General features: G+C 39.0%; 5 protein-coding genes across 7 annotated transcripts in view; 2 read left to right on the top strand and 3 right to left on the bottom strand.

Annotated features, from left to right (window-relative positions):
• LOC107226322 (thyrotropin-releasing hormone-degrading ectoenzyme) overlaps positions 1-17,004 on the top strand; it is a 28,186-nt gene extending 11,182 nt beyond the window's left edge. Inside the window, exons 2-15 of the mRNA XM_046732361.1 lie at positions 9,346-9,598; positions 9,694-10,026; positions 10,360-10,515; positions 10,593-10,901; positions 10,994-11,177; positions 11,261-11,680; positions 11,800-11,992; positions 12,073-12,326; positions 12,419-12,615; positions 12,733-12,900; positions 13,046-13,189; positions 13,348-13,429; positions 13,511-13,658; positions 16,794-17,004. Of these exons, the coding sequence (XP_046588317.1) occupies positions 9,438-9,598; positions 9,694-10,026; positions 10,360-10,515; positions 10,593-10,901; positions 10,994-11,177; positions 11,261-11,680; positions 11,800-11,992; positions 12,073-12,326; positions 12,419-12,615; positions 12,733-12,900; positions 13,046-13,189; positions 13,348-13,429; positions 13,511-13,648 (2,739 nt within the window). The 5' untranslated portion in view covers positions 9,346-9,437 and the 3' untranslated portion in view covers positions 13,649-13,658; positions 16,794-17,004. The remainder of the gene's footprint in view (positions 1-9,345; positions 9,599-9,693; positions 10,027-10,359; positions 10,516-10,592; positions 10,902-10,993; positions 11,178-11,260; positions 11,681-11,799; positions 11,993-12,072; positions 12,327-12,418; positions 12,616-12,732; positions 12,901-13,045; positions 13,190-13,347; positions 13,430-13,510; positions 13,659-16,793) is intronic.
• Positions 13,671-15,193, bottom strand: LOC107226339. Of its 2 annotated transcripts, none has more exons than XM_015667123.2 (3): positions 14,844-15,193; positions 14,513-14,679; positions 13,671-14,346 (listed from the first exon to the last, which is right to left on the bottom strand). In XM_015667123.2, the coding sequence occupies exons 1-3, from the start codon at positions 15,018-15,020 to the stop codon at positions 14,220-14,222; spliced, it is 471 nt and encodes a 156-aa protein (XP_015522609.1). In that variant the 5' UTR covers positions 15,021-15,193; the 3' UTR covers positions 13,671-14,219. The 2 variants fall into 2 exon arrangements, with proteins under 2 accessions (XP_015522609.1, XP_015522608.1); XM_015667122.2 differs by having other exon boundaries at positions 14,513-14,682; positions 14,844-15,185.
• On the bottom strand, positions 15,446-19,391 carry LOC107226342 (ADAM 17-like protease). The gene is made up of 14 exons (XM_015667125.2): positions 19,120-19,391; positions 18,892-19,030; positions 18,690-18,790; positions 18,494-18,618; positions 18,252-18,402; positions 17,986-18,194; positions 17,717-17,911; positions 17,489-17,627; positions 17,239-17,393; positions 17,083-17,163; positions 16,813-17,021; positions 16,466-16,704; positions 16,226-16,341; positions 15,446-16,087 (listed from the first exon to the last, which is right to left on the bottom strand). Exons 1-14 carry the CDS (start codon positions 19,178-19,180, stop codon positions 15,788-15,790), a joined length of 2,220 nt encoding a protein of 739 aa, XP_015522611.1. The 5' UTR covers positions 19,181-19,391; the 3' UTR covers positions 15,446-15,787.
• A 141-nt stretch (positions 19,392-19,532) lies between these two features.
• Positions 19,533-21,845, top strand: LOC107226336 (cysteine and histidine-rich domain-containing protein morgana). Of its 2 annotated transcripts, XM_046732499.1 has the most exons (5): positions 19,533-19,763; positions 19,888-20,447; positions 20,559-20,747; positions 20,880-21,090; positions 21,367-21,845. In XM_046732499.1, the coding sequence occupies exons 1-4, from the start codon at positions 19,682-19,684 to the stop codon at positions 21,084-21,086; spliced, it is 1,038 nt and encodes a 345-aa protein (XP_046588455.1). In that variant the 5' UTR covers positions 19,533-19,681; the 3' UTR covers positions 21,087-21,090; positions 21,367-21,845. The 2 variants fall into 2 exon arrangements, with proteins under 2 accessions (XP_046588455.1, XP_015522605.1); XM_015667119.2 differs by lacking the exon at positions 21,367-21,845 and having other exon boundaries at positions 20,880-21,170.
• On the bottom strand, positions 21,167-25,139 carry LOC107226334 (cell division cycle 5-like protein). The gene is made up of 13 exons (XM_015667117.2): positions 24,977-25,139; positions 24,435-24,700; positions 24,214-24,344; positions 23,792-24,120; positions 23,517-23,690; positions 23,234-23,408; positions 22,876-23,135; positions 22,593-22,767; positions 22,385-22,503; positions 22,132-22,299; positions 21,903-22,010; positions 21,642-21,815; positions 21,167-21,523 (listed from the first exon to the last, which is right to left on the bottom strand). The coding sequence occupies exons 1-13, from the start codon at positions 25,019-25,021 to the stop codon at positions 21,293-21,295; spliced, it is 2,355 nt and encodes a 784-aa protein (XP_015522603.1). The 5' UTR covers positions 25,022-25,139; the 3' UTR covers positions 21,167-21,292.
• Between the last annotated feature and the right edge of the window lie 19 nt (positions 25,140-25,158).

The following is a 25,158-nucleotide window of genomic DNA, read 5'->3' as shown; positions in this document are numbered from 1 at the left end:
ATTCGGAAAATTAAAATATACTCAACGAGTGGGTGTAAAGAATCGGAAAAACCGAAAATCGGAATGACCAAGATTCTGAAGGTAAAAGTATCGAAAATCTGATACAAAGAAAGATCAAAGTGGTGAAATTTCACCAAGCCAGAAATTCAGGGAACTGAAAACCTTCGATCATTCGGAATTTCCATGTTTTAAGATTGTTTAACTTTCTCATATTTGCACTTTTGGAACTTTGACTCGTCAGAGTTATGCTCTGTCAGCATTTTGTCCTTTCGGATCTTTGAGCGTCGGGTTTTGGATAATTCCAATTTCAATTAGGCACTTTAGGAAATTTTCGAATTCGGAATTATAACCCCGCCCCAGAATGACCACGTCATCATGTCGAACTTTCAAAGATACGGAAAAGCAAATTCACAGAATTTTGAACCGACGAGGAAAGTCAGAAACAATTACAATAAAGGTGAAAATATGCGAAAAGGAAAACGTAAGAGTGATCAGAATCTCCATACTTCATCGTGCATGTATGTACATGTATATTCCGTACAATGACTTTCGGCATTTAAAAATTTCAGAAAAATCAGACTTTAGTCCATCTATGCCCACATCCTACTTTTTTACCACCACGTAGCTCGAGTAATAAAATCCGTTGAATGTCTTTAGCAAAAATTCAATTGATCCTTTCGCAGCTTGTCATTCAAAACCAAGTGCAATCGGGGTCGTAATCGCAAGGTCCGAATCGCTTCGAAGTCACGAATTACAAAACTTGAAAAATACTCGGCGATAATCACGAGTAAGCAAATCTTCGATCCGTTCGACTCACCTGTTCATCGGGTAGTTTTGGCTGTTCTCGATCGTCTCTCGAGCCGGACTCAATCCTCCCTGATGGTTGCAGACCAGAGAGCATCCCGATTCCATCGCCTCCGAAATATCTCCAGGATCCGTCGAGACGTCCCAAGGCCATTTGTAGAGCCAGGACGCTTCGCAGCTACTTTGCAAACGGCTTGCTTGGACGTCCGGGTGAAGCGACGGCGGCGTCGGCGGCGTCGGAGGCAACGCGAACACGTCTTCGCCGATCCGGAGTCTCGATGAAACGTTGCCATCTGACCAAGAATCCATCCCGAACTGCCGGAGATGATATTTCTATTTCAATTTTTTTGTTTTGTTTTTTTTTTTTTTTTTTTTTTTATTCGCGAGTAACGAAATTCTTTATACGATTTTCTGCAGAATCTTTAAATTTTTTGAATGGGATTTTTTCCCGGTTGTTTTTTTTTTTTTTTGTTTTTTTTTCGTGTCAGATATTCTTTGGATAACGGAAGTTGAATTACTTTCAATAAAAGTTGGCCAGAAATCGCCAAATATATCTCTAAATATTTCTTCAGTGGTTTTTATCTTCTCTTTGCGGAATCTTGACTTCATTTCGTGGGAAATTATCGAAAATTATTTTGCTAATTGCCACGGTGTACAATTGGTAAATGTTGGACAATTAATATGAGAAATAATTTATACATATAGGTAGATATCTTCAAAGTTGCGTTATTGTAGGATTTCATTTGAATTCATGCTTGGATTTTTCTGTTAACCTTTAACCAGGCAGGAGGAAATGATTTTCGAAAATCGTCAGTAATTCACGACTCTTTTCCGTACAATTATACTTTTCAACCTCTTTCTGTCAAATCCTGTTTACAGATCGTGAATTACTTACAGGTGTTGAAAAGTTGGTAAAGATTATGTAAATCCATGTTTCTATCCAAGTCAGTGATGCCGTATAATATCGTATTTTCTACCATTTACAAACAATAGGGGGGAAAAAAAATCGCTATTATACCGGTCTTAAATTTCACCGTCGATCTGCATACATCGAGTTAGGATAGCATAAAAATTAAACGCTGATCACAAACTAAAAGTACTGTAAAAAAGACCGGTATTCGTATTCGTTCAATTGTTACTTTTGTAAGTGAGAAAATTGTTGCGCAGCATTAGGAAAATACATACAAGCTGAATTGAATGTTTAGTGATTATAGATGATTCCGGACGGTGCGACGGAGCAATTAAAAGTCAATCGTTATTTTCAGTCGAATTACAAAATATTGATAAATACCTGCTTCGGATAGTTTTGACGAAGAGAATTGAACGGTAAAGATTGCGAAGAAATCTATGAAGACAAAAATTCGATACGGTATAAAAATCGAAGGATAGAACTGCTGCAGGCTGTTGTAATGCAATTCCGTCGCGTCACAATTATTTATTGTAATTTATTTACTGTAAGAACGATCCCAGAGTATATGTGTAAAAAGAATGTCAGCAACAGGTTCGATTTAACTCAATCACCGCGCGATCACAGTATTATACTACTGTTACTAGACGTCGTAAAAGAAAACTAGCCTCGTGTGAATTGTCTCGGCACTAAGTTCGAAATGTCAGAGTAGCACATGTGTTCCCTTGTAAGACACACCGAGCACATCTCCCTGATGCCCATGGGCTACGGCCAACGGGGACAGCGACAGTCCGGTAGCCAATCGTAACGAGGCATGCCCACGAATAACCGACTAATTGTCACCAATTATGACCAACTTGCACTGATCCAGGAGCACGGTAGGCGGTATCTTCATTTTTTTTTTTTTTTTTTTCTTTCCTCTTTCCTAAGCGCTTTATTTATTCGCCTCTCTTTTTACTCGACATCGCGTAATCGGTATGGCGGCAGAAAAATTCATCTAGCGACGAGTATTTCCCCCATATTGATTGTACTTTAATATTGTAATATCGAGTAATTATACGTCTTCCATAATCTGCCGACGAAGACACTACGAACGATTATCGAGAAATATTTTCTTTATTTTTTCATTTATGGATACATGTGTACACATATAGTTACAATTAAGGATTCTTGATTAGCGTTATAATACAATTTTATTATTAACCGAGATTATTAATACAAAATGTGTTGGGTAAAAACGTTCGTTGGACGAATTTTTTTTTTCTTTTTTCTTTTTTTTTTTTTTGTTCACTTTTTTCAACCAGTCGGCGTGATAGACAGTTCAAAGTACAGCAGACTCGGTTGAAAGAAAAGTTGAGGAAAAAAAAAAAAGAAAAAACGTTTATACATTGCCAGATCCCTGCAGACCGCGTTTCTTTACCTTCTTCTTATTCGAGAATTGTACACAGAGTTAACGATGAAAAATACCGATACGCCTGCAGAGCAGGTGCGTTCTTCTTCGGAAAAAGTTTGTGAAAAATAAATGGAAGAAGAAACGCCGCATCAAGCTCGTAGAAACAAACGATAATAATTTTGCGAAATTATTATCAAAATCCAATAATCCGAGCTAAATCTCGTTATTTTCTTATTAATCACGATTTTTTTTAACAACAGTTTACAACCGAATGAAACGACGAGGGTCAATTTTATTTACAATCGTATCGAAGAAATGCCGAAACTGGATGATATATTTTTTGAACGTCGTCGCTACGACGCGTCAACTATTTCGAGACCAATTACGGAAAGGCCGCGTGCACCGAATGCACTTTGCGTAAAATAGCCGGAGGCGTTTGGTGTCGGTAATTTACTGTTTACTTAGTAGCCGAAAAATCCCGAGTCAACGGAGACGTCGGGAAGTCGGCTATCGGGACGAGATGGAAACGGAGCGATTGCCCGCCGTGCGTTCCGCAAGCCGCTAATGAGATCCCGCAGCATCCCGCGGACACGGCATACACGTCTTATCTTCGTACGGAACCGATCCCCCAGCTGTGATACATCCAAAGCCGCAATGCGCCTTCCGTATCGCCGACTTTCAGCTTTTCACTTTCCGAAAAACATTTATTTAACACTAATTTAAGACCCGTATTCCGTTATTCTCATTATTATTACACCTCGGGCTTCACTCGGGTTTCGACCCCTGTTTCTGTTGTACGGATAGCGTGCTTTTGCACCGGGGTACTACGTAATGTGTAGTTGTTTTTTAATATATATATATATATATATATTAAAAAATATATATATACATATATGTCAACATAAGTTGACATTCCCCAACACTTGTGATGTCTCGTGTCCGGTTTTCGATAAGGAACTGAATACCGAGTTGCATTTACTAAGCTGACTGTTCTCTTAATAATCACAATTGACAACAAACTTCGAAAGTCATCTGCCTGTTAGCATATTTGTTGGCGTATTAGCCTGTTTGTTTTTGTAGCAGCTTATGCCAAATTATGTAAACAATTTTAAATGATTTCAGAACAGAAGTGACTTAGGTTTCGAACGTCAGTTCTTCCGTTGAATGTATTTTTTTTGGGAAATGTGTAACATTTCTTTGAAAATATTTACACGGTCACGAACTTCAAACTCATCCAGAAATTACATGGGGAAAAAACTTTTAAGTTTTAAAAAACACACAATTAAATTTTACACGCTCTCAAGGGATTATCTTTCCCTTATACTTAATTTCGGCAATTTAATTCAAATACAAACGAAATTTCCATTACCTAGGCGAGTTTTCAGATCTCTAGACAAAACTCCGAATGTTTTCTGTAAAACGAGAAGGACTTCCGACCGTGTAAGTCTGTCACGGTCCATTAAGGGCCGGAGATCCCGCTGAGCCGGAATCCGCACGAAGACCTCCGCCGTCGTGTTTAACTTGTATCTTTACACCGCAGCAAATAAGGTTGATCAGTATACGTGTACCTATAAATGCAAAATCAATATCTAAACGAAGCTGGGTCTGCGATAATGATAAAAGAGAATTTTCATTTTCTCATGAAATAGTTGGCTGATTATTCATACTAACCGTGAAAAATAGTATGCAAGGAAGGCAAAAAGAAAGAGAAATTTTCAGTTCCGGTTACCGCTCAGTCCTTAACTATTTTCATTTTTTACCGTAATCGAAAAATATAGTTCTAGGTAGAAAATGAAAATTAGTTTTCCAGCTGCTGGCGCAAAATGGTTAGGCGTACCTCGTTTTTCGTAATTCCAACAATATTCGAACAGTTTTTTTCAACGACACCTGTTTTACTGAATTTTTCTAGTTACCGTAACAAATGAAACTTTTCTCAGTTGATTGAGATTGAGGCCTCATTGCAGGTACGTACCCGATGCAACTTCATTCATTGCCCGGGTAGCTGCCGCGTGCAACGTAACGCGTAGGAACTGATCTCGTTAGATTTCATTGAACGGTAGCCATTACTACGTCAACCAGAACATAAGTTAATCCAAGGCGAGAGAAGGGCCCACCTAAGAAAACAGGCCTCGGTTACTATTCGGCTTGCCCTTTCGACGCGCACCCCTATTAATCATTCGCCCTGTTTGGCTTGAGGAAACCAACCCAAAACCTTCGAGTCACATAGCACGCGTGCGAACTAACGTATTTCTCCTTCTGTCGCGTGTGTGTGTGTGTGTGTGTGTGTACCGACAGGAAACGCGCCGCACTGGCGATTGTGTCGTCAAAGCATCGAGAAATTTGAAACCTTTTTGGTGCCAAGCTGTCTGACGAACGAAAAAAAGGCGAACCCGTAAAATACTTTGGGAAAAATTGCACCGATTGTCGGTTCGAACGTCGGTCGTAAGTTTTGAACTTGAGGCGAGAGACCGGAAGCGGCTTTTGGAGGCGATGCTTTTTATACGGATGTTCCTTTTCCTTCGATTATTTAGGAGGGGGGGTACAGCTTGAACGGTCTAAAATCATACCTATTTTTAAGAGTTTTATTTTATTTTTTTTTTTGTGAAAGAAAACGAAAACACTTGGACCAGTTTGAGTTTGAGGGCTGTATTTGTATAGTTTTGAGAACATTTTGGAATTGCCTTCGTTAAAATTAAGGACAAAATGGCGGCGTGACGCGTATAAGCAGCGAAGGACTCCGAACTCGGGAGCTTTTGCGGTGGCGGATCTCCCGACATCACTCACTGTCCAACTTGTAACACACGAATAGAGTTTTTTTTTAATTAAGATTACCTTCTCGGGTTTGAGCACGTAGCCAAAAATTTTTGAACTGCAATTCGAAAATGTAACCACGAGCTTGAATCGACAAACAAGTTTTACGAATCGTGTCGAAATTTCAAGCGGATCGGGTAAAAATTGACCGAGGAATCTGCGCCACCGGATAGGAAACGAGGTCATTCGCTACTTGTGTGCGCCATACCGCCATTTTCTTACTAGTTTCAATGAGAAAATTCTACAGTGTTCTTGAAACTATAAATAATAAAGCCCTTAAACTCAAATTGCTCCAAGTATTTACATTTTCTTAAAAAAAAAAAAAAAATAAGAAACTCCTAAAAATAGATATGGTTTTAGACCGTCCAAGCTGTAATCCCCCCCCTTAAAACCCGCAATGAAAATGAGGCAGAAATTAATAAGCGATCCGCAGGCGATTCAAGACACGTTGTCGTACAGAATCCTACCGCGCGAATGATCGAAATACCACCGTTCATCTCAAGTTTGAATTAGGTTTATAGAAGCAGAAGTTAGGCGTTAAAGATTTTCATCCGTGTACCTGCACTACGATGGCAAAAAAAAAAAAAAGCTCGCGTAAAGAAATCCAAGCGTGGGTGTTAATGAATGCGTAATGTCCCCGTGCGGTGGTTATGACGGAGTGTAATGTGGTCGAGAAGTTGGTGACTTTTTAAGTGAGAAGGACTCTGGATGCGTGAGAATTTCTCGGTGTGATGAGAAAGCCAGGCATCCAGTATTAGGCAGGCGACGCCTTCGAACAGGGGCACACGGTTTATATCAGACCTGCAGTCACCGACAACCCCAACTTTGTTGTGGGAATAATACGGATTCGACTATTATGCTCGTACGGCGACTCAGGATGAAGACACGATTAATTGAACATGTATAATCCAGCTGCTGACTCGGCTGGTACTTGAAGAGCGATCGGTTACTGCAATATTTTACGAGGCTGAAGCTAGGCAGCCAGAGTTGGCAGCCGAATAAGTTAGTCAAGTCCGAGAATGAAAATTTTTTTAAATATCTCCAACTGAAATGCCTTTTTCTATTTCCAAAACGTTTGAAAGATTTGTTCGCTAACTTTAGCTGCTAGCTTCAGCTTCATAGTATTTTAACGACTATACCCTCGTGGCTGTTAAACAGTAGCATTTTGCTTTCAGGGAACGGAAGTTCCAAGACCTAATTGAGATCGCATAAGTTCAAGTATTGCCCGCTATAATATTAATGTATCGAGGCGGGGGCCAACTGAATGGAAAATCTTTACTTCTCCCGGGACCAAAATATATAAATTTTGTTATAGATGATTCGTTTTGAGGTTGCGGATAGGCGGGGATGATGTTGTATTGCGGTAAAAATAGACAAAACCACCAAAGTCAATTGATATAACGGTTTTCCTTATCGTAATTAATTTCTGTAGACGTTGTAATCGCCACGTTTACATTTTTGGATTTCCAATGCATATCGACTGTGTAAAATGCGATATCGTAATTCGTCCGTGACGTCATTATCGATACGACGTAATAAAATTTCGCAGACGTGAAATCGCAGAAACTGATTGCGGTACGTTTAACACGTGCGTAACATTATTGAACCGTTAATTACGCGGAGAGGAAATTCTGCTTGTAACCGCAGGATGCAGATGTTCTTATCGATACTTTTTCGCTTCTAGATGTTGCGTGAAAATTTTGTTATCACTTGCCTTCCAGATTCATTTGACCCGAATTATACGAATCTAAGACACCACGTGTCGTTTAATCGATTAATTGACAAATATCGATATCCAATATTTAACGGGATAAGTATAAGGGGAATGAGGTTAACAGCGGTTGAAGTATTGCCTATAACGAAACCGTCCGAGCCAGAATGATCAGTAAAATGTAGATATGTATATCCGTGGATCCGAGTGTATAAGAACAATAACGACTTCATTGAAGCGGTGCGGATATATGGGTCTGCTTTTTCGTTTACACACTCTTACAAGCTCGAAAGCTTTTAAACACGTCACGCTTTACAACGTATATTGAATATCAAACTGCAAAGACCACTCAAGAAATATGTATATAGCTTTAAACCTACAAGAGGGTGGATATTTTTGGTTATCGCTTTTCGGAATGCTGCCAGACCAGATTGGTCCACCACCTATGTCTGCTCGACAAAGTCAGTTGCTCTTAGTCCGCGATGAGGATCGATTTGCTCTAATATTTACTAATTAAAAAGTGTTTAGAAAAAATGGAACCTCGCCCCAGGCGAACCCCAGGTACGTTGGAACATGTGCCCGTTTTCATTCGGTTAAAGACGATCTGTACAAGCTTCGTTTCTTGCAACGTCGTATTTCGGTTTTCTTTCCCTCGCATTGTTTCATTTTAATGACAAATTGTTCGATCTCCAACTCAATATGCAAGTGAATTAGGTACGACGGTTTGTTTCTTTCTTTCACTTTCTTTTTCTTTTTTTTATCGAGATCGAGGTTTGATTTCTAGAAATTTTCGCTTCATCTATATACATTAATCAAGTAAATTGTTCCAAGGATTGACAGAATTCAGTCGAAGAGTCAATCGATTTGTAACAGGTTCTTCGTTTCTTCGCAAGTCATATCTAAACAGCTGTTTGATATAGATATATGTATACAATTTTCCGATCATTAGTACCAAACCATTATCGGTCTAAGTATAATAAAGCGGTTGTTCAACCGTAAAAATAACGTCGGATTAGGGTATGGAGTTTCTCAGACATACCAGTAATTAATCTCAGGGTCAGCGTATTGGCTGCGACTCACAATGACTGAAATTCGATTGGTCATTATGAGCTGCTAGCTTGAACAAGTATATCGTCATCATAGTTTTCATTCAAATCTTGCACGGAGAATAAAATCCTTGGTTCGGAATACCGTAATGAATGTAACTTCTACCAAAGTCACTGGTGCGTGTATGAAAAAAATACCTGTGCGGTAATTCCTACTTTATTTGTCTGATAAAGCTCGAAACTCAAATTCTGCTTCTCAAAGGCAATCCCGGGCGTCATAATTACAAAAACAGGCCGCTTATTTACTAGTCAATGCTGTAAATGTTGCGACGTAACAACGATAAATTTGCTGGAGCATGTAGTTGAAATTACTGTCACAATGTGGTTCGTTGAGCCAGCCGCTTCGTTGGAATAACTAACTAAACTGTGCGGTACGCTTAATCAAGTTGAGGGAATAATCAATGCACTAGCTACCGGTGTCTATAGTAACATAAAATGTTTACCTGTACGGTACGGTAATACAAACAGGGGGATTTTTCTCCGTTCGGTAACGGTACAGTTATAACAAGTATTGATGACGTGAAGATGAATGCACGAAAATGCATTGACCGATAACCGGTTGCGGAACGGTCGAAACTAGAAAGGTGAGTTTTTTTGTTCGTCTTATTTTTAGGCATCGCCGAGGTGACGTTCCTCGCTTACGATCGCCACGAAGGCGTCGAGGAGGATCAGACGTCGAAGGGCTGCGGTTTGAACGCGAAAGGAATGACTGCGATTGTTGCTACGTGTGTGGCGATCGGCCTGATCGCCTACATGCTGACAACATCTTCCGGAAATCCGGACGCGAGCGCGGAATCAACCCCAAATAATCAGGGTGACAAAGTTGAGGAAAGGTTGCCAAAGTCCGTTTCGCCAGTTGAGTACAGGTAGGGATGAAATGGTTGAATCTTGCGGTGACAGCGGTTTTTAATTCGTTGTATTATACGTTGTGTCTTTTCTCGATCGCGATCCCGACGCCCAGATTGAAGATAATCCCGCATTTGGAGGATGGAAATTTCACCAGCAGTGGGGAACTTTGGATAACAATGGAATTCAAGGAGACTACGAACAAGATAGTTCTCAATGCTCGGGAAATTACGTTTCATCAAGTGGAAATCGTATCTTTGGCAAAGGATATTGCGGTCACTAATGTCACGGTGAAAAATGATTCCGAGCTTGTTATCGTCCGCGTAAATAAGCTATTGAGAAAGGGCGAAAGTCATAAGCTGTACATTCGGTTTAGCGGGATATTGAACGACGTTCTGCAAGGATTTTACAGAAGCAGCTATGTCGATTCGGCAACTAATGAAACCAGGTACATAACACGGATCAGCAAAAAAATATATTATATGATTTTTAGAATCAATAATAGGATAACACATTTCGAGTCAAACGGGAGTTTCACTTTAAATGAAACTAAAAAGACAAGTTCAAGAAAAAACCTGAAGTGATGGAATTTTTTTAGTATTAGTATTTCCCCGGTTTTATCCAGTGAAAATCAATAGGAGATGGTATAAAAAACCTGTGCAATCATCGCGACATCCGAGTTTTACTTTATGTTATCGCTTCCAGTTGGGCTGACCTAGTTTTTCTCTCTTTTTTTCTTTGGCGCACCTTGTTTATTGTTCACGCGAAACTCGTCTTGCAGATGGACAGCTACTACTCAGTTCTCGCCAACGTACGCTCGACGTGCCTTTCCGTGCTTTGATGAGCCTTCGTTCAAAGCTCGATTCAGGATATCTCTTGGCAGGCGAGAGAACATGACGTCGATTTCAAACATGCCGCTCAAATCGACCCAAGATATGTGAGACTTGTGCGAATTCCACCTTTTTCAATGAAATTTCATAATCATTCGAGCTAGTTGTCCTCGTTTATTTACAGGCCTAACATGCCGCATTTTGTCTGGGACCATTATCAACCGAGTTTACCGATGTCCACGTACCTCGTGGCCTTCATTGTAACAGACTTTGATAACGTCCAAGTAAAAGATTCGTCCCAGCCCGTTTTTCGGCTCTGGTCAAGGCATGACGTGATCGATCAGACCGAGTACATGTCGAAGATTGGTCCAAGTATGTTGCGATTCTTGGAAGGCTACTTCAAGATCCCATTTCCGCTTGATAAGCAGGACATAGTGGCTTTGCCGGACTTCGGTTACAACGCCATGGAAAATTGGGGTCTCATCACATTTCGGTATCGTCTCCGCTACGCGTCTACCCATTTCTCAATTATGCGATATAATTGGCTACAATTGATGACAAAAAACACTTTCGATCCTTAACCAGGGAATCTGCTATGCTCGTAAACGAGAAGGAGGCAGTTGCCGAAGCCAGGCAAAACGTTGCGAGTGTTGCCGGACACGAGCTGGCCCATCAATGGTTCGGAAATTTAGTCACTCCCGCTTGGTGGTCTGATCTATGGTTGAAAGAAGGGTTTGCAACATTCTTCGGCAACATGGCAGTTAATCATGCAAGTATCGAGTCTCACTGTTCAGTTGCTGCAACGGACCGAGAAACGCGCGGGGCTGTTAATCTTGGAAGTTTGGTTTAAAGGTGGAACCAACGTGGAGAATGACCGATAGCTTGATCCAGGATCTTCACGATGTACTCGTGGGCGACGCGCTGGAAAGCTCTCACCCAATTTCCGTCGGGCTGAATCACACCGACCAGATTACCCAGATATTCGATTCTATTTCGTACATCAAAGGCTGCTCGATCATTCGCATGATGCACCATTTCCTCGGAGCCGAAGTATTTCGGATGGGAATACAGAGGTACTTGAGAACTTACTCGTATCGCAATGCCGAGCAGGATGTTCTCTGGGAGGCTCTGACTTACGAGGCCCGTTTGAGCGAAAATCCGGTCACTTACATCACTGTCAAAAATGTCATGGACACTTGGACCTTGCAAACGGGTTACCCTGTTTTACAAGTACAGAGGAATTACAAGACTGGAACAGTCACCGTGTTTCAAGTAAGCCCAGTTTTCTCAGAGTTAAGAGACAAAAAAATTAAGCATTTGCATAATATTTTTCTGGTCTCAAAAGTATTGTTCAATTTCGAACACACGAATATTTTACTTACCCGATGCAGGAGCGATTCTGCTGGGCAATTGCCGGCTGTCAGGATAGCACGGAATCCTGGTGGATTCCCTTGACTTGGACCACCCAATCGAATCCAAGATACAACGATACGATGCCCAAAGCGTGGCTTTGGAATCCTACTTTGGAATTAAACGACACGGTGCCTGACGATCAGTGGATTTTGTTCAACCTTGGTCAAACGGGTAACGCGGCATTAAGTTGAAACCATTCTATTCCTCCTTGTTTTTTGACTAATAACCACCAGGGGGAAACCAATTCGCAGGTTACTATCGCGTCAATTACGACGATAGAAACTGGAAGCAGCTTGCACAGTCCTTTGAAACACTGCCGCCGGTAATTAGATCACAACTGATCGACGATTCGCTCGCGGCTTCTCGAGCGGGGAATTTGCGGTACAAAATAGCGATTGATCTTATCAGTAGATTGGAAAATGAGACAGATTTTTTGGTCTGGAATGCTGCGCTGAACCAACTGGAATACATACATGACAAGATGCACGACGACGCGGACTATAATGTAAGATTTGGATCACACATGTTTTTAAGCCTGTAATGTGAGTTCTGCTGATAGATTTATTTCACTAATTTTCGTTGATGTTACAAAACAAGAAATTTATGCTGAGACTTGGGAGAAAAATCTTTGAGACAATCGGTACGGTGGAAAAGCAGAACGACGGACATCGCGAGAGACGATGGCGAGGAAAAATAATGAAATGGGCTTGCATAGTCGGTCACGAAGAATGCCGACAACGTGCGCATCAATTTTTGAAAAATTGGATTGAAATGCCACCGGCGAAAGAAAATCCGTAAATACACCGAGATTAATTATTCTTTGACTAATACTGACAAGTATTTCATCTGTTAAAGAAATTTTATAGGAATTTTGATTGTATAGTTACATATCTTCGATGTGGTTCTTATAGAATTCCGGCTAATTTAAGAAGCTGGGTATATTGTACGGGATTAAAACACGGGGGTAAGAGTGAATGGAATTTTTTGTGGAATCAATATCTCAAAACGACTTCCGGATCGGAAAAGACAGTGTTACTGGAAGCCCTGGGATGCATAACTGATGATGCTATCCTCCTCAGGTGATATATGATTCAGAGAAAAATGAAGTATAAGTCACTTTCAAACGTTTGCCATTTTTGTACTCAGAGCTGCGGGTACAAAAAATTTTTATCAATCATTATAATTTTGTATGATTTTGTTTTCTTCGCTGTGGACAAAAATTAGCTATTTGGAAAAATCAATTTCAAAAAGTTCTGGTGTACGGAAACAAGACGGTTGGTGGGTTTTTCGTTCTGTCGCTGGAAATCCGATTGGCAAAGACATCGCTTTTCGTTTTCTTAGAGAAAACTGGGTTGCCCTTAACGAGTAGTAAGTACAAGGTGCTGAAATGTTACTGCGAGAATATACACTTGGCATGGGAAATGTTACCGGAGCCGTGTAAAAAAACTTAATCATGAGTATTGACATAATTAGGCAGTCTTTCGGTGAGCCTGTATCAACATTTAGCAGCTTATTTTTATTTTTAGCTACGGCTCCGGTTTCTCAGCAGTAGCAAAAATGGTGACGGCACTACCAAGATACATGAATTCCGAAACTGACCTGAAGGAGGTATGCCGCTTAAATTTTTTATACCACTATTCATAGGTATAAATATTTTCATCCAAGCAAATAAATTCTTCATTATTATAGTTGGAGACTTTTAAAGATTCCGTAAAGTTGGGCGTTACCAGCACTGCTTTCGAACAAGCGATTGAGCAGGTAAAGATTAACGAGGCTTGGACTACAAACTACAAGAAACAGATCCAAGATATTTTGAAAGAAATCTGAGAAATAAAATGTACGACTCTATTTCCAATCTTCATTTAAGTATACACATTATTATATATTTATTATAGTATAAAAAACGAAACTGGTCTCAAATATCATATCAGCCTATATACGACTGAATTGTTTATAAAATCTGTGCGTATTTATACTATAGAATAAAACATCGTTAGCATAAGTCTTAATGGCTGGAACAAACTATGAAAAATTGTACTTAAACCTATCAAACATAACGAATAATGCATGAGCAACAATTTTAATCAGAACCGCTTAATCGAATTAATCTAAATTGTTTATTTATATAAAAATAGAAAGGCACAACATTATAGAAATATAATTCGGGTCTTCGTGAAACTTGAATTCGTATTATGAATATATACAACCTATTAGAGTCACCAGCTGCCAACAGAAACAAACGTGTTCAGATCATTAGCAGAATTATTTAAGAAAGTGAGATTTGTATTCAATGACTCTCTACGACATCGTCTCATCGTTTTCTGTGCAGCTGATGTATGTGAAATAATTTAGGATTAGTGCAATTCATCTGTATTTTCACACTGCATTCAATTTGATGCTACGGCATTCCCATCATTTTCGGTTTCTGTCGCCAAGTCATATTTGGAGTAAATTCAACTTCCAAAAGATCGTCAGTGACATCAGATGGAATTAGGCTGGTATCCACAACAGAGTCCGATTCTGACCTGTAATCAGAACCAAATACTAAGCATAATTTCTTTTTACTGAGATCATAACATTTCTAAATGAAGTTTGAAACTCTTTTGTAATACGCAATATTAAAGTCAAATGCTGTATGATCTTATTACATGCTGAACTGAATTATTGTAAAATGTTAATAATTAAACATACTGCTCGACACTCTCGTCTTGCGGATTTTCATATCCATACTCTGATAAGACGGTTTCCATATCGTTGCATGACTGCACGATATCTTCATAAACATGTTGCGACTCTTCTAAAAATGTTTCCATCTCAGACATGTAACTTTTTCTCAATTCGGCATCGTTGTTAATGTTCTTCTGAAAGATTTTTTTTATCAGGTATAGGTATATGGGAAAAAAATTATTGTAACGACGGATTGATTACTGTGACGTTGGATTCTTTTCAAAGTTTACCGTTACTTTGTAAAATTCTTTTTAACCCAATTACTTTAATCAATAGAAAATATTATTCTACATACCTGAAACTGCGACAGATCATCTTTTAAAATCTTCAGAGAAGCTTCTGCCGCTTTCAAGTCTGCGCCATAACCTCCCAATATTCTTTGAGGATATCGCCACGTCTCGGTCAGTTTTTTCACACCTTCGTCAAATTTTTGCCCGTGTTTTAGTAACTTGGTGAAACAGTTTTCGGTCATTGCTAATATTTATGATTTCTTTGTCGTGTATAACCTCGAGGATCTTTAGATTTTGCCGAACCATCCGTTAGAATTTAATTTCAAATTATGGAGGGTAGAGGTATTTCAAATGCATCACAGGAATTTCTGGCTATTCCATTGGATTATGTAGGAAACCACGTGAATTTCATAATTGACGCTGGGGATACAGAAGTAATTGGTTTCTGAACGCGTCAAGGTTTCACGCGCAATTCTAGGCTTGTTGTATGCTTACAGAATATTTTGGTTGCGAAAACTAGTAAAAAAAAAATAGATAAAATTATAAAATGTTTTTACTATCCCGCTATGGATCCATGCGGAATGAAAATTTCTATCATAGTATCTTTTACAGAAACGTTTATTACAAATCTTTAAAATAACCACATGAATTAATATATTATACATTGCTGACTCTTTCTTATTTGTTAAATTACGTATTAAATGGCATATACGTACACGTCGATAATACTGTCAAGTAAAAAATATTTATCTAAAATCAATACATTCTATTTCATACTTAAGACAAATCTATTCGAAGATACACATGTAAAAATGGTAACTAAAATATTGAGGTACAGTTATAAAAAATATTAATAGTCTACGATTTTACATTCACATGAGAGTAACAATTACTGAACAATAATTAATTTAGATCATATACATTCAAGTAACTGAGAATAATTTTCTGAGAAGGAAATTCAACGACTAAATTCTGGGTTAAGTACAAATTAGATGGAAATGTTGTTCAATTAAGTAGGTTGTATTCTCTGCCTTGACGAACCCTGTGTATGAACTATTCGTCTTTGATCCTCCGGGTGAATAAGCTCGTCCGTGTGCTTCCAACGCCATTTTTTCTCTGCTTCCTTTATCCGACGTCTGTCTACGTAACTGACAACACAGCTCGCTGGTATCCAAACTATTGCTGTACAAATTATCACAGCACCAACTATGTTGTCCTTCAAAAACCGCATCACTTTGTTGATGTTTATGTCCTCAATAATATCCCAGAAACGTTCAACAACGTCTTGGATCGTCTTCTCACATATTCCCTGTAACAATTATTGGGCAATTACTAAAATGTAACAGTTACATCCCGGAATGTAGAAAAAAAGATCTAGTCGATTTAAAATACTATTCATTGCCTTACGATGAACGATCATATTAATATTTTTCACAGTTCTACAAACCTTATTACAAAATCCTTGAATACAAGGTGTGCCATCTGGCAAAATATCTTGGGGATCAACAGGGAAACAAGTTTCATTGAGGCTCATTCTGCAACATCGTTTGCACGCGTCTAGAACTGGAAAAATCACAGATACTTCTGAGTTAGTACCTCTTGGACCTCAAATAATAACGATGAATATCTCTGCTTTTCAACTCGGTCATTTTAGAAAGAAAATTAGTTTTTATAAAGGTTAACTTACTTGTATCACACATGCAACTCTGAAGTCCTTGAGTTTCACAGTACGGAATGCACTTTCCGTGACGACATTGACCTCGCTCCAAGCATCCAGTACCGTCATTCATTGGAGGTGATCGAGGACATTCACTCGATGCCCCAGTGCATCTTGATTCCTGTTCACATGTAGCGTACTGAGCATCGCGGCACTTTATCGCAACTGGCATGAATGCACAGTTTTGGCAGCACGGAGAGTTCTTATCGCTGTTGAATTAGAAAAACAAAACGATGTTAGATGTATTGAATCTCGCAGTATGTCTTATCTTTTTTAAGCAAGTTATGTGTTTTTGTAGGATTGAAGTCCCATCTCACCTGCAGACGGCGCCTTCGTTACGACGTAGTTTACAGTTCTTATCGCAACAAGAATCATTGTCTTCTGTACCCAAAAGACCTGCGTCACACTCCTCATCGCCCTCTACTCTCAAATTTCCACAGAACGATTCTTCTGGTTCAGAGAAGCATCGGCCGGACTTTGCTTGCAGTACTTTTCTGATTGAGCGTAAACTGCATGGAGAAAAGCGCTGCGCAAAATGTAAGTATTATTTCTCTTGGCCATTTGTTAATTTTAGTTAGAAATATTACCTTATTATTGACGTCATATCCACTAACGCTGTATGTATACATCAAATAAGAACCTCCTTGACTGGCACTAGGGCTACATTCCTGTGTAAAGATTCACAATTTATAAGTGTCGGCCTATGTTAGGAACAAATTTATAAATAAACGATTTTGACTTGCCGTTATATCCGGATCATGTTCTGATCCCCAGTTATGTCCAAACTCATGGGCAGTAACGAGATCAGCTTCGCGTGTGATTACTCTTTGACCATAGTGATTCCGGCTTGAGCTCAGTCCAGAATTTAAGTACAATGTGTAACCGTTTTTAAAGTATTCTGGCAATAAAATAAATAGCAAGGTAAAATCATTATGCGAGTAAAATATACGAATGCATTGATGAATCTTTCTCAAAGTATTCGTATTTTCTTACCCGGAGTGCATATTCCTCCAACGGAATTTCTACGTGGAGAACCAACGTATGCCAAGCCTAGTATTCCTCCCTCGAATTTAAGATCGGTGAATAAGTGCGCCAAACAAAAATCCTTGTGACTATATTCCCGGCTAAATACCTGAAAATTGTTTCAAAGTTATTGGGAGCAAAATTTCTTTTTCCTTCGGTAACGTGCATTACGCTTCGAAAACAAAATAGTTTTTTTACCTCAAGCAGAGTCCGAACGTCCCACTTTTCACGAACCATGTTGTAATGGATCTCGCCCCCTCGCATGCGGGTTGGCTCGCTATGTACAACAATTTTTTTAATTACAAAACCCATTCCCTTGAATCCATCCTGCTCTTGACGCTCCTGCCACAAAGTATCGTTGTATATTTTGTGCACTCTATCGATGAGGCTGATCTGTAAGGGACACTGGATTAGCTAACAGCTCAAATTAGTAAAATTATAAATTAAAAAATAGCTTGTTTGTTTACCAAGTAATTGATGGTTGTTTTCGTATTGCTGGCTCCCATTTCTTGATAAAATCTGTAGTCTGCAACCAGCAGCAGAGGACAGCGAGTTTTAGTGGGCGTATATTCATAAGTATCCGTTTGTCTTTTCGTTCTATTGTAAGCGTGCACCACTTGAGTGCTGATTTCGTTTTCTAGCTCTTTATCGTCTTCTTCATCTGTACCATCAGCACCTGGAATTACAAATCTCTATTATATCTCCTCCACATCTATAGAAATCCAGTTTCAACCTGCATCTTCCTTAACATATCCGCAGGTCTTTGGAACCCCATGAGTGTGTCCTTCACCACCCTCGTAATGTTCCCAGCTCAGCTTCACATTTGATCCTTTATAGACGATCATAGAACGATTATCTGCGTGGGGTAAATGTCTCCAGGAAGGCTGAAACAGGGAGATCATTTTTGATATTTAGTAGACGAGTACCAGTGCACAGAATATTTTTTTAATACAACTGTGTAGTTGGTGTTATTACTTCGATGTGATAAGTGTCATCATCTGGTACTGTTATTGTCGCTGTCAGCATTCCATCATCAACGTGTACATGAGCATATGAATCCACTTCTCCAAAGACGCGTCCATGATAAAAGTTTTCATGGTCTATACAACAGATCATAAAAGACGGTGGATTAATTAAATTTATAAATAATTTAACAGTCTTTATGCCTTACCAACGTGAACTGTGGTTTCTTCACCATCTTCGTTCACCTCATATGCCTTGAAATTAGAATGTATGACCTCTCGCCTCGGGGTGAGGAATAGGCGAAAATTCCTAAAAAACAGTTGAAACACGTTTTTGCATTGTGCAAAAATATTGGGACCAGAGAAGTTGTCATTCATTGGAAGTGAATGACTTATCAATTGTCAACTCACCTGCCATGAGTGTAGAATTCTACTTCGTTTATTTTGTTGAACGGATGATAGCTGTGCTGAGCACCTCTTTTCACAATTTTGTGTTGAAAATGAGATGCGTGTAACGTTTCGTAATATTTTAAATTGTCGTGAAGACTGCCTGTAAAGAAAAATAGCCTGTAAAAAAATACCGATCGATCCTTTAACTAGATTTGACAGATCGTCAATTTTAATTAAATCATCACTAACAAGTGTTGCAGATATTGTGCAGTATCAACAAAATTGTCAATAATAAATCGCGCGGCTTCATGTTATCGAGCCAAAACCACTCGGGTAAATAACCACCGCGTTTTTAATTGTTATTCAATTCAACCCCAACTTTGATCCCATTCGAAAGTCACAAATGACAGTCACATGTGTCATCTGATCTGGATTCTGGCTTCTGATGCACAGATAATAAAAGTCCTACGCCCATGACCAATGGTTTACGCCATTTTTTAGCAGATTTGGTTAAAAATATCAAGACAGCTGCCTTTCTTACTGAATTATGCATGCGTGTACCATACGATACGCTTTTAGGCTTTTCTGCTCGCACGTAAGAATGCGTTGGCGTTGGTAAATCGTATGTGTGGTGTACGCTTGCTTGCTGACAGCTACACATTTACAGGCTATAGAATCCAACAGAATTGTATAGAATTTGCTGGAAAGCGCGTACAAGATAAAATCGGCCCTCGGGTGGCATTGTATCAACAGATTTGGGTACAACATTTGCCCACTGACACTAATAGGCAAATAAATTGGAATCATAGTGATGTCGGAATCAGAAGAAAAGATGTTGCACTGTTATAATCGTGGTTGTGGTAAAAAATATGATCCTGAAAATAACAAGGAAGGTAAGTATTTAAGGTTATCTTCTTTATTAAAATTTAAGAAATTTTATCTTGTTCTATTATGTATGTACACGATCTCGACACAATAGCAAAAAAGTTTACAAGTTTATTATTTATCCATGACTAGGTGATTGCATTCATCATCCTGGACTGCCTGTTTTTCACGACGCTTATAAGGGCTGGTCGTGCTGTAATAAAAAATGTACAGACTTTACGGAATTTCTGAACATAAAAGGCTGCACCAAGTCCTTTCATACGAACGTCAAACCAGCTGACCCGGAAAAACCCGCCGTTGACAAATCTAGAATGAATGAAGTCATTGAAGTGAAACCTCTGGTGAAAAACGTTAACCTAAGCTTGCCCAGACCTCCTTACGACAGCCCTCAAGTTACTTTGATACCTGTTGTATCACCTGCCTTACTGCAGCAAATTGAGGGCCTTGCTGTACAGGTCACAACGTCCACAGAGACTCAAATTCCGATTGGTGAAATGTGCAAGCGGAAGGGATGCAAAGCCTCGTATACGAAGACTCTGGCTGATCAAGAACCGTGCACTCATCATCCAGGTGTACCTATTTTTCACGAGGGGCTCAAATATTGGTCATGTTGTCAGAAAAAGACAACAGATTTCAGCGTTTTTTTGGAACAACCTGGCTGTTCTCAGGGAACCCATCTCTGGCTGAACGAGGTAATTGCGTTATGACGATGTGCCTGAAATCAAAGTTTAACTAATATATTATACATCTCTTGTGATCTATTTTTTCTATGCACGAAAGTCAGCTTTATCTCTTTTCCTTAGGCTAAGAGCAAAACCATCAAGTGCCGAATGGATTGGCATCAAACCGGAGGGTTTGTTGTTGTTTCCATATTTTGTAAGAAGTATCAGCCTAGCCGGTCGAATGTTAGATTAAATCCAGTACGATTGACTGTGGATCTGTACTTCCAAGAGGAAGATTCCAGATATGAGCTGGATGTTGAACTCAGAGGGGTAAAGTTTCACAATTAATAACAATTCAATGTCGAATTATTTCATTTCAGTGTAAATAATTTTGACAACAAACAAATAGCTAAATTTTGATTGGACAACTATATTTCAAGGATTATTTTTGCACTATTTTAGGTAGTCAATGTGGAAGAAAGTAGCGTAAACATGTTGCCGACTAAAGTAGAAATAAAATTGAAAAAAGCTGAACCAGGGACTTGGGCTAAGCTTGAAACCGCAAATCCAACCAAAACGATAGAAACACCTCCTGTCCTACAGTCAGAGTCTGAGAAAGAGGAGAGCATAACCGCACAAGTAGATGCTGTAGACCTCAGTGATCTTTGAAAATGTAGACTGTTTATTACTTAAAGTTATTTAAGACCAGAAATATCAGCACAAATACATTCGTGAATGATTATCATGTATAAATTATGCAGTCATTTATTAATCTTTTATCATAAGTTGCTAATTTTGGAACGAGGTGAACAATTCCTCATTTAATATTTACTTTTTTTTCTTCAGTATTTCATCTAACCTCTCTTATGTTAACGTTATTGCACTTGTAACTGCTGCAACTGATCTTGAAGCTCAGCAAATTTATTTTGCAAGATACGTTCTCTTTCAGTTTGCCTATTGACGTCTTCCATGAGTGCATTCAGTCGCCTTGGTACTGCAGCTTCCTCTTGTGCTTGGAGAAATTTGAAAGTTGATAGTTCGAGGTGAGCCTGTTCGATTTGTTCCCATAAGTCATGTATTTGTTTTGATAATCCTTGTGCACGTGTCTGTGAAAAGATGTTAGCAGAAATTCATAAAGAGGAGCATATTGATAATTTGAATTTTGTTGAATTCAGAATCGTTCAATCATGACATCACGATACAATTCCACAGATATTACTTTACCTGATAGCCTCCAGTCAATATTTTGAGCTTCTTCTCCATTTTCGCTGCACGTTTTGCTTCCCCAGTCATATGAACACGGTTTTCTTCTAATTTTCTTTCACATGCTTCGACCCTATCTTTCTTTGAAGCTAAAGTAGCTCTTGTGTATCGCTTCTGATTCTCCAGATATAGAATCTATAATAAATAATCGATTTAATTTTTTAATCACGTTCATATAATTCTTTGCGTGATGAACTGTAACAAAAGACGACAAAAACAAACCTGTGACAGACATTCTTCCCAGACAGTAGAATAGGCATCTAAACTTAGTTCTCCATGTGCCATTCCTTCCCGCACAACTGCCATTTCTTGCTCCAAAAGTTTACGAGCCTGTGAAAAGGTTATACTTCAGTTAAAATTGGAGCATAGTATAAAAAAGTCTCGATACCAAAATCAACTTTATTTTTTGTAGGGCAGAACGTAGTATTTGTCAGATAGTAACTTCACTTACTTGCGCAAGTTCTTCTGGATCGTAGTCTATGTAGGGATGCTGTTCCAGAAATGCGGTAGCTTGTACAATTGAAGAACTTGATCCTCGTTTGGTAATTGTAGTCACTGGGTTTTCCAGCGAGTCGTACTGAAGCATTGTGATCATTTCTCTCTTTATTAATTCTTCGGCCTGAAATGAATATTTAATATTTTGAATTTTCATAATCAACATTTACTGCTACATTTGATTATTGGACTATTTTCTGTTTCAATACCCTCTGCAAGTCCGTTAGTGGACTATCCATAAGCGGTCGCAAGATGTTCATATTGATGTCTACGGGTCTGGGCATATCTCGTTGGATCACTTGTGATCTTTGAGCAAGATCCCTTTTTTCTGAACAATAATCAATCAAATTTTCATGACTTTTGGATGAAATATAATTTTGAGCAAATTGATAGTTACTTCTGGATTACGAAACTTACGCTGCTCAATTATTTCCTGTTGACGTCTAGCATCAATGTCAGCTTGATCTTCTATTATATTGTCTGAAGACTCGTTTCCTTTTTCATCATCTCCTTCACCTTCAGGAACAACTATTTCATAATCATTCCGAGGTGTGGGTAAAGTACTTAATCCAGCACGTAGCTGTTCTTTCACCTAATAAAAAAAAATGAAAACTGTAATTCTACTATGGAATCAGCTGATGTGCTGATGAATTGCTGATCTTTTCGGGTACAGCTCACTATTCTCATAATTTGAGAATACCTGCTTGTGAAGAGCAGGGGTCTCTGAACCTTCCAGTCCTTCTTCTGGATTGATACTCAGTTTATCGCGAACAGGTGTCGGTACCAGAGCTCCAGCTTGACTTCGTGTAGATGTTGGCGTATTGAACGAATTTGTAGGTGTACCGTCAGTGCGTTGTGAGCGGAATGGCGTTGCCAATACAGTGTTGGGTGTAGCCACAACATTATTAGCAGGTAAAATACTGCTGAAATCCGAACTGTGTAGCGGTGTATTCAAACCACCTGCAAAGTTGATTTACAAAACATGTGGTAACAGTTTTTAATAACGTTATTGCAAGATTTGTAATCTAAAGACGTAATTTCATGAAAACGAAGTTCACCTTTTAGAGGTGTGTCAACATGGGTCAAAGCCATCACATTTTGAGCCTCCTGGAGAATTCTGTCCGTAGCAGCTGGTGTGCGAGGAGTTGCTGCTGCACTTGGAGTCAGAGAATAGTCCGCCAATAAGCTGTCGGATAGTGTCACTCCACTTTCTGTTGCAACTTCTCGAGCCACCTAATAAAAAGTATACTACATCATTTGTATGTGCTTATGTTGACTGAAAACAAGAATAAAATTGTGGATGGATTGAATACTCAATAAAACATATGCAACACTTGATACCTCAGAAGCTCTACCAAGCTTGACAACTTGTTGTAATTCTTGATCAGATATCTGTGGCTCTGGCAAGACCAGTTTACTCCTCTTTTTAACTGGTTCTTGATTGTTTAGCATTCCCATTGGAATATCATTTTCTTTTCTTTGCTTGAGCTTTTGCTTGTCCTTGCGTCGCTCCATCTACGATTATTATACAATTATTTGGACCAAATAGAATGAGAAAAGTTGCTCTTAACACTTATTGGTTGACTTCATTCAAAATAGAATTCCACATATTGTACCTCCTCCTTTTCTTGCCTCAGGTCTCCATCTAAATGTTGTTGACGCATTCTAGAAAAGTCAGCTGCTAGGGGATCAACATGTTCTATTGATGTATCATAAAAACCAAGTGCTGGCCGTTTTTCAAATGGTATTTCAGTGTTGTAGTTTACGCCACGTTTGCGTTTGTGTTTCTGAGACACTGTAATTCCAGCAGCTCGTAATTCTCTTCGTTTCTGAAGCGCCGCCAATCGTCTGGCTTCTTCTAACTGCTTCTCCCTGGCCTTACGCTTAGCCTTTTTACCTTGAGTATTTGCTAATCTAGCTCGGGCCTCCGACAGCATTTCAAGTTCTGGATAAAATTAGAGATTATTATCAAGTATTTTCTGAATCAATGAACGTAATGAATTTATTAGTTATAATCGTAATACATGTCAACAGTTACCATCTTCGTCCATATCCTTTGGATCAGGGCGAGCAGGTTTTGTCTCTGGATTGGGATCAATTTCGCCTGGTTTTAATTTGCGAGGATCATCAGCTGCATCTTCTCCTTCTTCTTTTTTTTGAGCTTGATCTCTGAAAATTAAATAGTATTCAATGGAGGATAAGATTAGCGCTAATTCTCTATTACTGCTGACTTTTAAGACATGACTCAATCGTACTTACAGCAAATATTCGTAGCGTTCTAAACATTGGGCAGCGGTACGTCCGATAATTGGAGCTATGGTACGCCATTGTGTTGGCATTAACTTTGCCAAATGCAAAAGCTTCTCGTCTTCCTCTCGACTCCATTCTGTTTTCTTTATACTTGGATCCAACCATTCGAACCATCGTGCTTTACATTGTTTAGCAGACTTTCTGTGAAGCAGTGAGGCTATACGTGACCATTGGTTTTTTCCATATTTCATAACCGCTGCTTTGAGAATTTCATCCTAGAAAATATATATAAATTGCTACGTGTGTATAATTATGTCGGACGAAAAGTTTCCAACTCAACTATTATACAGGTATGAGGTAAAATGAAATGAAGTAAGATATATAGTACAGTGAATTTTGATGCAATGATCTGTCCAGAAATCAAGCATAATTATTTTTGAATTATAACCGAAGAATTTAGAGTGCTGATTTTGAGTATTATCAGCGGCTTTTATCTCGCAAGGTTCGGCGCATTTGAAATTCATAATCGAGGTTAGAAAATTGTTACTTACTTCGGTGTTGCGCCAAACACCACCTTTTATCATTATACGTGGCATTTTGTTTGTAATTTAATTAACTACAAACGAAATAAAGTAAGAAGCCACGAAAATTCTCGCTAGCATGAATTTTCGCTACAAATTGATTAAAGGTGTAATTCGCTCTCAATGAAGTTGATGGCGTCAAGGTGGCGTCA

Source organism: Neodiprion lecontei, chromosome 1, assembly GCF_021901455.1.
Source record: "Neodiprion lecontei isolate iyNeoLeco1 chromosome 1, iyNeoLeco1.1, whole genome shotgun sequence".
NCBI lineage: Eukaryota > Metazoa > Arthropoda > Insecta > Hymenoptera > Diprionidae > Neodiprion > Neodiprion lecontei.
Note: the sequence above shows the minus strand (reverse complement) of the source record. Positions and strands in the feature narration are given on the sequence as shown.